Source organism: Hordeum vulgare, chromosome 5H (assembly GCF_904849725.1).
Source record: "Hordeum vulgare subsp. vulgare chromosome 5H, MorexV3_pseudomolecules_assembly, whole genome shotgun sequence".
NCBI lineage: Eukaryota > Viridiplantae > Streptophyta > Magnoliopsida > Poales > Poaceae > Hordeum > Hordeum vulgare.
Window position 1 is genome coordinate 476,668,326 of NC_058522.1, and position 14,184 is coordinate 476,682,509.

General features: G+C 49.9%; 1 protein-coding gene across 2 annotated transcripts; it reads left to right on the forward strand.

Moving 5' to 3' along the window:
* Nucleotides 1-1,038: 1,038 nt before the first annotated feature.
* Nucleotides 1,039-8,055, forward strand: LOC123399355 (PRELI domain containing protein 3A-like). Of its 2 annotated transcripts, XM_045093772.1 has the most exons (2): nucleotides 1,290-2,297; nucleotides 7,724-8,055. In XM_045093772.1, the coding sequence occupies exons 1-2, from the start codon at nucleotides 1,749-1,751 to the stop codon at nucleotides 7,790-7,792; spliced, it is 618 nt and encodes a 205-aa protein (XP_044949707.1). In that variant the 5' UTR covers nucleotides 1,290-1,748; the 3' UTR covers nucleotides 7,793-8,055. The 2 variants fall into 2 exon arrangements, with proteins under 2 accessions (XP_044949708.1, XP_044949707.1); XM_045093773.1 differs by lacking the exon at nucleotides 7,724-8,055 and having other exon boundaries at nucleotides 1,039-2,473.
* Nucleotides 8,056-14,184: the final 6,129 nt, after the last annotated feature.

A 14,184-nucleotide genomic window follows, 5' to 3' on the forward strand; every position in this document is an offset into this window, starting at 1 on the left:
TCGGTCACGAGCGAATCTCTCTAGATGTAACAAGACGGTAAAGGTCGTCGGCGATAGAAACTTGCATTACCCGCGAATGTATGCATGCGAAGTTGGGGCAGGGGCCTTCTCCCATGCCGCCAAACTGGCATATCCAACAAACATGTGGGTGCAATACGGAGCTACAACGTGCCTATCCACGGTATGATTGTACATCGTCATAGCACGACCTACTTGATACTCCTTTGAAATAAGAATCCCGCTTACCTCCATCACCATATTACACGGAGTAAGTGTCGTTGGGTCTCGATACTTTAGTTTAACTAAGACATCTTGGAAACCAGAAGCATGGGTTAGGAGGACATCTCTCGCGGCCGAAGACTCCACATAAAGTCTCGAAGCCCCCATAGAAGTATATACACGAGCCTCCAACTCAGCCACTCTCACCCCAACATAAAACATCTCTCCATCACTCAAGTCACCTTGAACCTCAATGCAGACACCTCGCCCTTGGCAAAAACGACCTTCGTCAACTTTGGACTTCTTCACTAGAAAAAAGAGCAGTCCTCTTCATAGGCTCTAACTCCTCTGTTAATGTGACTTGCCTTGGAAAAACCTTGAGCAAGATGCTAATGCCTCATGTGTCTCAGAGCACGACGTCACCTTAGTGGCAAGCTCACGATGCACGTTGGAGAGAGATGACTCCATTAAATGCAATTTTTCCTTGGCGTTGTCACATTGCTATGTCCCTGATGCCCACTTGGACTCGACAAGATCCTTCTCACACTTCTCCTATTGAAGTTAGTATAGAAATACTCTACTTGGACCTTGATGATGGGGTTTCTCTCCACATAGGGAGCAAGTTCCTCAACACGCGCCCCCCGAGCATGTTTTCCCAACCGGCCCATGAAACACACTGCTCTCTGGTTTTCACCTCGTTTTAGGAAAGTCCTAGGATGTTCTATTCCGTGTGGTTTCCATTATTTCTTCCATTTTTGTTTCTTCTTTTTTGTTCCCCTTTGGGATTTTCCAAAAAAACATATTTTTCTTTGCACCTATTTCTTAGTTTTGAAACATTTTACAAAATTAATGAATATATTCAAAAGTATGAATACTTATTTATTTCATGAACACTTTTCAAACTAGAGACTTGTTTTACTGTTTTACAACATTTTTTATTCCGTGGGCGTTCTTATAATTATTTATTTATTTTTTAAAAAGTCATGACCATTTTCAAAAGCTCATGAACGAGTTATAAATTCATGATTTGTTTAACAAAAATCATGAAAAAGTTTTAAGCCCGTGAACATCTTCATACCTAAGGGTTTTTAAAAAAAACCTACTTAACTATTTTGTTTCATGGCTATTTTTATAAAAATCAAAAAAAAGTCATTGGTCGTTTTCTTCCCTGAGCTAGCCGAGAAAAATTAAACGGGCGAGCCAGCCATCCGACCTAACGACGAGGCCCAATGCTCGTTCTTGGGCATTTTGACGAGCGCCTAATAGGAGAAAAGCAGCCGGTAGCCCATTCGAAAAGAGAAAACTTGCACCGTCTGCCCGCCGATTTTTCTTTTTTTAATATAAAAAAACTCCTCCCGCAGATGAATCCGAATATTCCTCTCATGGTTCGGATGCGTACGCCCTTTCCCCTTGGCCACGACGATTCCTTGCTGTAGCTGTCCAAGATCCCTTCCCTCCCCATCGCTCTCTCTTCTTCCACCTCGCCGGCCGGCATTCTCCTTGGATCACGTCGCGGCACGGCAACGGCAATGGTGGTCTCGTACACGCAGGAGCACGTGTACCTCCACCCCTGGCACCGCGTCACCGCGGCGGCGTGGCGCAAGTTCACCGACCCGGCGGCGCGCGCCGCGCCGCTCTCCCACATCCTGGACGTGCAGACGCTGTCCCGGGGCGTCGACCCGCGCGCCGGCCGGCTCCACGCCGTGCGCGCCATCGCGGGCCGGACTCCGCCGCTCCCGTTCCTGCTCCGCCCGCTCGCCGCCAGCGCCGGCGTCGGCGACGTGGTGCTCTGCGTGGAGCGCACCTCCGTGGACGCGCCCGCGCGCGCCATGCGGGTGGTCTCCCGCAACGCCACCTTCCGGCGGCTGGTGGACGTGGAGGAGCGGTGCAGCTACGCGCCCCACCCGGAGCGGCCGGACGAGTGGACGCTGTTCACGCAGGAGACGAGCATCCGGTGCGCGCCGCTTGCGGCCGTGTCGGCCACGGTCGCCGAGATGGTGGAGCGGCGGTGCGCGGAGAGCTTCTTGCAGAACGCGGCCAAGGGGAAGGAGGTCGTCGAGAGGATCTGCGACGGCCTCGCGCTCGCGGACCGCGTGCCAGGACCCTCCCCGGCCGACGGAGAAGAACAGTAGTGGTAGGGACATAGCATGCTCGGTCTCTGTTGCTGATGTGTAAATACTGTAAATTCACGACGTCCACTGATCAAATTCTGTAAATTCACAATATCCATTGTTCAAATTGCCGGACCTGTCACGCTCTTGGCAGCTTCCGCTCCTGATGTTCAGTCCGGATTTGGTGCTAGCGCGCGCGGTGGCAACAGCTGCGCCAAGCAGTAGCAGGAGCCAAATCATCATCACGCGTGTTCTTTCACAACATCTCTAACAGACTTCTTATAAGCCGACCAATTTACATTTCGGAAAAACGACATTGCAAGTCGACGCGGACAAAGACGAAGTCAAACCCCGTAAAATAAACTTGTAATAAAGATATTCGTAAAAAATGTTTTTTATGGATCGGCTACGTGGGTATGTGCTCGAGCGCTTCCGTCGTCCTCATCCTGTCGTTGGAGTTGAAGGCAAGCAGGCCAGTGAGGACCTCACGTCCGGCTTCCGAGAGCTCCTCGAAGAACTCCAAATCAAACTTTTCCATAGAGCTGATCTAGCCTCGCGGCTTGTACATCTCGGCGAGCAGCTGCTCCTCCGTCTTCGTCTTCACCGGTTCGTCGGCGATGGTGTCGGAGCTCACATACCGCGACGGGGCGACGTCTCTGTCCACGGGCGTCGCCGGGGCCGCCCGCAAAGTCGGCCAGCTCCAAGCCGCTCGCGCGGCTGCCCGCGCCGCCCGTTACGCCGCGCCCGAGCACCGCCCACTCTTCGCCCTTGTCGGCATGCTCTTCGCCGCCATCGTTTTCTGCCTCGTCGCCCCCTCCGGCTACGGCCTCGGCACCGCCGCCCCCTACTCCTCCTCCTGGCGCACCGCCGACGTCTCCAGGTCGCTCACCCGCTTCTCCGTCGATCCAGCCGCGCACAATCCCGCTCGCCAGTTCGTGGCCGGCAAGGTGCCCCTCGGGCTCAAGCGGAAGGGGTTGTGCGTCCTCGTCACCGACGGCGCTAGCTTCATGTGCAGCCACCTCGTGGACCACCTGGTGGCGCGCGGCGACAACGTCTTGGGAAGGGCGGGGCAACGTCCGAGGCGGCGCGCAGTGGATGTGGACGACGGACACGAAAGTTTCCGGGGCAGTTGGGCTCCCGCCAACTCCTTTCACTCAATACAGGGCACCGTAGAAACGTACGTGAAAACTGTGTTTTTACAGATCGGGAGGAGCTTTTTACCGTGCCCCTAAAAAAATTACAAGTCGGATTCGTTTACGGGTTCTATTCGGACCGCTTTTTCTGCCTAAAACTGCAAACCGACGGTTATTTTACAGTTTCGTGAGCCATACGGGGTGTGCTAGATATGCTCTTATAGACCATCCAATCATTGATTCGTCAAAAAAATTCGATCCAGTCGGATCTCTTAAACCGATCTCAAACGTCCGGCTGACCGGCACCCCTCATATCTATCCCAAATATGGGACGGCTAAGGGGAGCCCAAATGCGCCCGGGCACTCCCGTTACGTTGGCTTGGCGGCGTGAACCCATGCAAAATTGTCCAAAAATCCGACGGTCCAACGAACGCCTCCTCCGTCACCGTAGTGTGATCGTCGCATCGGCGGGCCATGTAATCCTAGCCCGACTATTTAAGCTGACTGCCGACATCCGAACCCTACCCTTCCACATTTTCCTCCTCCCATCCGCCGCAGTCGTGAGCCATGCCCCCACGTTGTCGCCACTACATGATGCGGAACCAGCTTTGGTTCCTTGAGCAGGTCCGGATCCGGAGGGGAGCCAGGCTACCTCAGGATCCGGAGGGGAGCCAGGCTACCTCAGGATCCGGAGGAGGAGGTGAAGAAGGAGGAGGAAGAGAAGGAGGAGCAAGAGCTGGTGAAGAAGGCGCTGATGTTGGGTGTGGGGGAGAAGGAGCATGCTTCCGCGGAGGAGGATGTGGGGAGGAGGACCAGGCGCCGGCGAAGGAGGAGGTTGAGGAGGAGGAGGCGTCACTGATGGAGGAGGATGTATATCTTCGGATGGAGCAGCAAGCCATCCTGAAATCTATCCATTCAAAGTCGGCCGCAGAGGCATGGCGTCTTTGTCGACAACAGATGAAGGTGACGCGGGCTGCGACACAGGCCGCGCATGGCTGTGGTGGACGGGGATGCGGTCGTGACGCAGACTACACAGGCCGCGCATAGCTGTGGTGGACAGGGATGCGGTCGTGACGCAGACTGTGACGGACAAGGATGAGCTTGAGCCATCTCCGACAACAAAGATTAGGATTAGGATAGCACGTAGTATTTAGGATTTTTTTTTCCGCATGCTTTGTATGAATCTAAGAAATTAAATATGAAAAAGTTTAATGTGGACAAACAGATTTAAGGGTTGATTGGTTGTTATCCATGAACGTAACTGAATGTGTTGGCGGACGTTTGAGGGTCGAGATTTACAAACCGTAGGTTCTTTCATAGGGTAGTAGTGGTGATGACTAGGAGAAACTAGAGCCTTCTTGTAGTGCGCCGCGTGTTGCCCCCGTGCCCGTGCAGCCGTGCTAAGTGGCCGGCTGTGACTGTGAATAGCCGACGACCAGATCACACCACACGCGCTAGGAGAAGATTCAGGATCGCCGCGTCTACTCCAGTAGACACGAGCGGTGAGCGGCATCCCGTCCGAAAGAAGAGCAGCAGAGCAGCTGTGGCCAGTGCGCCGTTGGATTACCACTGAATGAAGGCTAGCCGAAAGACGATTCTACTTTACAGGGTACTCACAAAAGATATTTCTGCCTTTTTTTGAGTGGTATATTTCTGCCTTTGGGGACACATATGTTCGGTCCCGGCCAGCCATACCATTCGATTCGCTACTATGCTTGCTTCATAGCTTGGTGACGTGTTGAGTGATTAACAATCCAAACGTACGCATCAACGGACCGGCCGGGCGTTCTTCGGTCCTCACGCACTCGAAGCTAGCTTGCTAGGATATTATTCGTCGACGGAGGGAAAACGGCCCTGCAGGAGAATCCCCGCGAGCATTAGAACCTCATTGACGTGTCGGCCAGTCGAGCCGCACACGTGCCACCTTTCTTCTAGACATGCGCCAGCCTCTCAACAAAAACCTTGCGTACGTGGCACCCGGCACTTCGTTAAACTAAGCTGGAATCATGGCAAAGCAAGTGACCCGACGAGGCAAGCAACCACGCACAGAAAAACACCGGTCTGAGTTAAATTAAGCTACTCCAGAACCATAGCAAATCCAATGATGCAACGAACCAATCAACCATGTCAAGTATGAAAAACACCGGTTTGCGTTGGCTGGTGGCCGGTCGGGAGGTGGTGCGGACCGGTCAAGAAGGCTGTCGGCAGCGTGCACATTTAATCATCGTCGTCACGGGCACCAGCCGCCTCCCAACCTCCGCAATCAGCATAGCTAGGCAGGCAGCAGCCGTGTGTTTTAGAACAAGTACAATAGTATAGTCAGCTGTTGGCTATAAGCCATTATCATGTCATCTATAGCTCACCTTATAGCCAACATGTACAATAATTCATTACAAAAGTGTATTACTTCTTTATTATATGGTTCACCTTTCATACTCATAAAATGCCTAAAAGCATGTGTTAGAGCTGGCTTTTAGCTAAGAGTCCGCTTACCTTCTCTTTCCTCTAACTAAATAAAAATATATTAGTTTATTTCTTATAACCAGCTGACTCAGCTCTATTATACTTGCTCTTAGCGGTCCCGGCCTGCCGCGGAAATGATACGGCCGCAAAATGTCTGCGACGCTGGGTTAGTGCGGCCGCTGCCCCCGGGCTGGCCGAGAGATAGATAGGATATGCTTATCCAGTTCGCTGCTGCTGTACTGTCTGATCCTGATTGTCCGCTGCACCCTACCGAATTCAGCACCACAAGACTAAGCTAATCGAACCGTATTTTACATGTTTAAAAAGGGCCAGTACGTAGCAGCTAGCCGGTACGCGTAGGGAGAATGGCCCGGCCGTGCGGTTGGAACGATCCACGAGTTTGCCATGTCGACACTCAAACTGGATCGTGGTATACAATTTTGTATTCTCGTCCACCGATTTTCTATTGGGAAGGAGAGGAGAGGATAAACGAAGGGCGAGGGCTGAAGGGAGGTACGGCCGGCCCGTGCTAATCCGGACAGCTCAGAGCGCGGACAAGGACAAGGACAAGGGCGGGGCGCCGAGCCAGCTTAATTTTCATTTTGTCCCGACCCTGAGCCGCAACGTGCGGGCTATGGCATGGTACGTAGTACGTATGGAAGAAAGAAGCCGCGACGACGCCTTCCATGTTTCGCCCGGCTCCGGTGGTTTCCTCCCATATTCCCAGCCACCTTCCCAACTAGGAGTAGTCAGCTTCGGGCGGCGGCTACTTGCTCCCCCCACACGGCGCGGCCGGCCGTGCGGGGCCAACCAGCACACGACACACACGGACATCCCGTCCGTGCCCCCGAAGCGCCACCTGACCATCCTACCCCTCCCCCCACGGCCCGCCCCGCACCTACGCACGACATACGTACGTGCTCCGGCCGGCGCCCCTCTGGATCCATCCAGCCTAGCTCACGACCCGCGGCCACGGGCGGCGCACGTCGCTCACGTTTCTTCCATGGCGGGAGGGAGAGCATACCGGCCGTCGCTTTTGGACCAAAACGGAGGGCAGCGTCGCCAATTCACGCCACGCGAGGCCAAAACCGGAAATCCCAACCCAGGACGCGGAGACGGCAGCTGGGCAGGTCGTTATCGCGTCCTCGGGGGAGCGCTTCGCCTCGCCTTGCCCCGATAAAAAGGGGCCCCGATCTCCCCTCCATTCCCCACGCCCACCCAATTCCCCTCCCCTCTCCTCTCCTCTCCTCGCATCCATCGGCCTCCCGATCTCTCCCACACCGCGCACGACGTCCGGCGCCGATCAACCAACCAACCGACCAGCCAGCCAGCCCGGACGCCTCTGGCCGCGCGTGCGTGCGTGTTCGACATACCATGGCGCAGCGGGACCACAAGCAGGAGGAGCCGACGGAGCTGCGGGCGCCGGAGATCACGCTCTGCGCCAACAGCTGCGGCTTCCCCGGCAACCCGGCCACGCAGAACCTCTGCCAGAACTGCTTCCTGGCCGGCCCGGCGTCCACGTCGCCGTCCTCCTCCTCCTCTTCCCTACCGGGCGCGTCCGTGTCGACCCCCGTGCTCGACAGGCCGAGGCCCGCGCCGGTGGACGCGGAGCTGGCGCACCCCGCCGTCGACTACCGCGCTACGGCGACGGAGGCGAAGCCGGCGAGGACGTCGGTGAACCGGTGCTCCAGCTGCCGGAAGCGGGTCGGGCTGACGGGGTTCCGGTGCCGGTGCGGCGACGTGTTCTGCGGCGAGCACCGGTACTCGGACCGGCATGGGTGCAGCTACGACTACAAGGCCGCCGCCAGGGACGCCATCGCCCGGGACAACCCCGTGGTGCGCGCCGCCAAGATCGTCAGGTTCTGAGCAGAAAAAGGATCAAGAATTCGGAATTCCAGCCGGGGCCAAGACAGGAATCATCTCAACGAAAACCCAAGCCGCCGTGGTCCGGCCGTGCGCCGTGCGCTAGTATTATGCTGTTGTTCTTCGGAGTGTTTCCCTTTAAGAAAAAAAGAAACTTTATTTATTGGAAATGGGCGGTAAAAGATGTGGACGGGAAGGAAAGAATAGCGTGTGTAATATCGACGGGTGGTTGAGGCGGAGGAGCCAGCAATGAAATGGATTGGATATGTGTATGTGTATGTGAACTTTCCACATTATTCAATGCGGCTGTCCCATTTGCATTTGACATTACGTTTCGTTTCATCCCGCACAGAAATACTCTTGCTGCCATGATTGATTGCTCAATCATTGAAGGAATCAAAATGAGTAGAAGCAGCGGCCTGATTGCCAAGCATTTCGGTCCCTATAACATATTTAAGTGATTTTTGTTTTTGCGGGGACTTTAGGTGAGGTATTTAAATTGGAACGGGTGGTACTCTGTGTTCGCTTTCGCGTTTGTTTGGCCAGGTCCATCGTCTACACGCACCAGCACCACTCCATTATAGCAAACGCATTTTTGTGGCTTGGTTGATGATTATTCCTCCAGACAAAATAAAATACGCAGGGCGTAAAGCAGGGGCTAGAACGCTCGGTGCGATTTTTAGTGGGTGGGAATCGATCGCGGTGTGGTTGGGCCGTGGTGGCACGGGTTGCTATCGTGGACGCCGCCACATGGCCCTCTCTTCTTTTCTTCCTCCTGCCTGCTCGTGATGGGCCGGTCGTCTTTTCCGATTGCTGACTCCTTCCTGACTCGTCCTTTTTTTTTGTCTCAAAAAAAAAAAAAAACTCATCCTCTTTTTGTTGTTGATTAGTCCTTGGCCTGTCTGGTGATGGTAGGCGAGTTGTATTTCTTGTTCACGCCTGCGTTAAGACTTGGTATATATGGATCCTATCGGGACTGGCACCTCCTTGTTCTCGTTCATCTTTTCTCGTGGGAGGACTGTGATTGTACTGGCAAGTGGCAACTGGAGCCTTTGATGATCACTGCACTGTGCTGACAAAGACGAAACATGAAAAATCCTGTGTGGAATCTGCAGATCGGTATCTATGTGCACCGAGAACTCCTGACGAGATGAGCACGCGGCGAACAGCTGAGGCTCATCCTCGAGGAAACATTTGGCAAGAGGATCAGCGTTGACAAAAGCAGGGACAGGATCGGTTCTGAATACCGTGAATTGCACTCCCGGGTTTGAAGTCGATGGCGACAGGACAAAGGCCATTTTTCCACTCCAAACAGTAGGACTGGATCGATATGTTGTTGTCTGTGCGAGTCAAACCGAACGCCAAGGTTTTTATTTTTTTTAATCTTTGAGCTGAACCGAATCCCAACTCTTTCTGTGGAAGCTCGTCCAAAATTGTAGTCGTCACAAGCCACGTTCGCCCATTTACGAGGCACGGCCCAGAATGTTTCTAGAGCGGCGCGCATCGGGGCACCATTTGTCACGAAGTTAATTCTAAAAAAAAGCTGTTAGAGCCGTAAAAGAATGACCCGTAAAATACGTTTACATGTCGCTGCCAATCAATTTTGCTTGCGGGACGATTTCACGGATCGAAAATCAGACCCTATATATAAAATTGTAAAATAAAAAAAAATGTTTGTGGATGAAACTACATCATGGTTCTTCATCAAAATATATCATGGTTCTTCATCAAATTACATCATTGTTCATCAGCAAACTACGTCATTTCTTCATACTACTAGGTAGGGAGGGGGACTGCGGGCTGTGCAGCATACCCGAGCCTAGGCTACCAAAAATGACGGTTGCGACGGCGACGACGCGACGAGGAAACCGGAGGAGCTCAGTCCTCGTCAGAGTCGGTATCGAGGTCGATCCATATCTTGTCCAGCTCAGCCTTCATGACGCTTAGGTCCGCCTCCTTGGACGCGCTCGCCTGCGACGCTGTGACGCCTTGCTCGAGGAAGATCTGCTCAATCTCGAGCTCGCGGCGGTGGCGTGCGGCGACCTCCTCCGCCCCCTCACCGAGCGCTCCATGATGGCGCGCATGAGGTGATCCTCCTGCCCGGGGGGAGGTAGTCCTCGGGGCCGATGCCCCCTCCACGTGGCGGGACGACGTTGTCCTAGAGCTTGAGGACCAGCGGCCCGATCTCCTCCGGCCTTCTCTTAACCGGAGTGATGGTCCGCGAGGACGAGGCGCTCGCGGACAGACTCCCAGCGGTAGAGGAATCAGAGGAGCCAAGGCGTCGGGCCGCGAGCTCGCGCTCGGACTACTCGAGCTCGCAGCGTTCGAAAGTCGGCGACCGTACTTCAGCCACCTCCACAATCCCCACTTGCATGCGGCGGCGGAGGTGCGGCGGCCGCAGCGCTTGGTGTCATCCCCTTCATTTTCGTGGCCGTCCATGGTCGGGACAACCCGCTATAGATTTTTTGACTCGCCGACATCGAGAAATTAGGGTGGAGTGGGAGATGAATCGCGACGGAGCTGCAACGACGGAGAATAGGGTTTGACCTGTATCCGAGCAGTGAAACCGCATATATGCCGGCTGTAGGGTTCTTTTTTCGGGCCATTGTAAACAATTTACGGCCCGGATGTAGGATATGGGTCTGTTTTGACTAGCAAACCGGGTCAAACCCGTATACTCGCCGAAATTATCTGGGTTCGGCCCTTTTAGGGTGTGTGCTAGAGCTTTTACGAAAGCGTGTCACTGACCGCCCGAGAAATGCTATATTTAATGGTTACCCTGAGAAACATTCTCAGTGGAAAGGGAAAAGCGCAAACTCTGCTTTAGGTTTTGGACGCACGGTTTAGAATCTAGATTCGAAGATCTTGATTAAAAAATTCAACAGTGAAATCTGTTCACGATTTTAGAAGCACGGTGTAAGACCTAGATTCAGAGATCTCGACATAAAAAATCGAACAAAGAAACTGTTTGAGATTTTGGATGTATGGTTTAAGACATAAACCGGTTTGAAAGAACAACTGTATGAAAAAAAAGACTAAAGTTTCACGTTACGACAAGAGGCCCACATACTATACTCTCTCCATCTCAAAAAATTTGTCTTAGATTTATCTAGATATGAATGTATCTAGTCACGTTTTAGTATTTTGAAACATCCATTTCAAGACAAACCTAAGACAAAAATTTGAAGACGGAGAAAGTACATCACTTGTCAGCATCAAAGAAGGTGGGGAGTGACCTTAATTAGTGATTTCGTATAAATGGCTGATTGCAGTTCCTTCTTAGCGCTCGCATATACATGCGATGCCCTTTAGCGAGGATGCGGACAGTTTGCTTTGAGAAATCTTCGAAGCGGTTGTGAGGAGGTTTTGTTTCCATTTCTTTTTCTTTTCTCTATGTATTGTAGGCTTACCACTTTAAGATCTGTTTCATTTTCCTCTTATATATTTTTCTATTTTTAGTTATTGTTATTTTCACTACACTCTGAGCATTTTTTTAATGGATGTAATATTGGCTTTTAGGCAGACAATGCATTTATTTTTAGTACACATTCAATATTATTAAATACACATTAAATATATTTTTTGAATGCACGTTGAATATTTCGTAAATGCACGGTGAATGTTTTATAGATGCACCATGTAAAGTTTTTAATACACGGTGAAACATTTTCTAATAAATGCTCCAATTCATTAATATTTTGAACATTGTCTTGAATTATTTAATAAATGGGTGTATATTTGAAAATAATCAACATTCTTTAATTGTATGGTCATTCTATTTAGTGCTATGAATAATTTACAAACGATGAACATTTATTTATTATTTTGTAAACATTTTCAAGTTCTGAAGAAAAAAAATCCGAATTACATAGAAGGGCTTTTTAATGTATAAGTTGAAAGTAGTAACAAAGGGGCAATTTTTTTTTTAAAAGACATTGCAGCTTAGTAAGGGTGTGAACTCCTAGTCGGCATTTTCTATTTGGCGCCACTGCCGTCAGTTAACATGCAGTTTTGTTAACAGGCCCTTGTGGCGTTCGACCTGGACCGACACATCTAGGCGCTTGTGATTTTTAAGCCTTTTTAAGTTTTTTTTTTCAAAATTCTATTAGCTTATTTGAATATTGATGAACTTTTTTAAAATTTCGATGTATGTTTGTAAGATTGATGAACTTTTTTGAATATCGACGAACTTTTTTTGAAATTTGATGAACATCTTTTTCAAAATGAATGAGCTTTTTAAATTTATGAACATTCTTTTCAGTTCAATGAACTTTGTTAAAAAATACATGTACGTTTTTTATTTTTATGATTTTTTTCAAATCTGCTGAACTTTTTAAAAATTTAATGAACTTTTCCTAAATTGGGTTTACATTTTGTCATTTTCAATGAACTCTTTTTCAATTGGATGAACTTTTTTTAAAATTGATGAACCTTTTTTAAAGATATGAACTCTCTTTCAAATGGATGAACCTTTTTTCTTTAAATCTGTAAACTTTTTTATTTTTTATTTTTAAAAAGTAAATAAGTAACTGAAAAACACTTTAGTGGACCTGCTCATGCTAGCAGCGCTGCTGACGCTGGATCGTTAACGGGCACGTGCAACGCTGTAGAGGAGCTCCCTTCCTAGTTGGCCCTGAAGGCGCTGATTAAGGGAAGTGGCGCTCACAGTAGTCTCTCGTAGACCGGACCATGAATGCGACCCAGACGGGAATTATATTCTGTAGCACAAAAAGGTACCAAAAAACTATGAAAATTATAGGAATTGAACACGCAACCATTGGCTATCACCAGACCTACTTAGCGCTAGTGGTTGAACTAATCGCGAGCATCATAAGAACCATTGCAGCCGCGCTATTTATTGCACAGAATATTGTACAACTTACTTTATATCTTAGATTTTTGAATTTCTTGAATACAGTTTGAGAAAACATTATTTCTTTGGAAAAATGTGAGCAGCATTTGCAAGTTCTCAGATTAAACGAAAAGTTCACAGACATCTACAAAAAGTTTGTCTATTCAAAAAACAAAATCACATAATCAAAAGAAATTCATGTATTCAAAAAAGTTCATGAATTATAAAAAATGAAGTTGAAAAAGTTAAAGAAGTTTTCAAATAAGTTTACGGATGTGAAAAAGGGATCAGCCGCCTCCTAGCCGCCCGATTAGTCAGCGCTACACCGTTGGATGAAACTTTCGGGCTATCTAACTTTCACGCACACTTCTCCATGTCCCCCGCACACATCTGTTTGTACTCCCATCGACACCTAACCAAAAGCGTTTTCCATCATCATTGTCGTCGTCGCAACGGCAACTCATCTTCCTCATGGAAATAACTGCAGCACCCGCCTTCCTCAAGCAAGATGGTTGTCCGACGTCGTCGTCATCGCAGCAGCACCGCTGGCATTGGAGAAGCGACATCCTCATTGGAGTAGTAGCTGCCGTCTCGAAGCAGCATCGTCGTCGTCGTCGTGGAGGCACGTGGCGGATATCGTTATTTTCTCACCTTCACTGACGATTTGAGTAGATATGGTTATGTCTACTTGATGAAGCACAAGTCTGAAACATTTGAAAAGTTCAAGCAATTTCAGAGTGAAGTTGAAAATCATCGTAACAAGAAGATCAAATTCCTACGGTCTGATCGTGGGGGTGAATATCTGAGTTTCGAGTTTGGTGCTCACTTAAGACAATGTGGAATTGTTTCACAGTTAACACCGCCTGGAACACCACAACGTAATGGTGTATCCGAACGTCGTAATCGTACTTTATTAGAGATGGTGCGATCTATGATGTCTCTTACCGATTTGCCGTTATCGTTTTGGGGTTATGCATTAGAAACAACTTCATTCACTTTAAATAGGGCACCATCAAAATCCGTTGAGACGACACCATACGAACTGTGTATGGCAAAAGGCCATAGTTGTCGTTTCTTAAAGTTTGAGGATGTGATGTTTATGTCAAAAAGCTTCAGCCTGAAAATCTGAAACCCAAAGCGGAAAAGTGCGTCTTCATAGGTTACCCAAAAGAGACAGTTGGGTACACCTTCTATCTCAAATCCGAGGGCAAAGTGTTTGTTGCTAAAAACGGAGCTTTTCTCGAGAAGGAGTTTCTCTCGAGAGAATTGAGTGGGAGGAAGATAGAACTTGACGAGGTTGTCGAACCTCTCATCCCTCTGGATGGTGGCGCAGGACAAGGGGAAACCTGTGTCGTTGCGACGCCGGTTGAGGAGGAAGTTAATGATGATGATCATGAAACTCCGGTTCAAGTTTCTGTCGAACCACGCAGGTCGACGAGACCACGTGCTGCTCCAGAGTGGTACGGCAATCCCGTCTTGTCAATCATGTTATTGGACAACAATGAACCTGCAAATTATGAAGAAGCAATGGTGGGCCCGGATT

Excerpts from the sequence above, each read along its gene's own strand:
- LOC123399355 (XM_045093772.1), top strand. The coding sequence starts at position 1,749 with ATGGTGGTCTCGTACACGCAGGAGCACGTGTACCTCCACCCCTGGCAC. Across the intron at positions 2,298-7,723 it reads AGAGGATCTGCGACGGCCTC|GCCGCCGCCAGGGACGCCAT; the intron begins GCGCTCGCGGAC and ends TACGACTACAAG.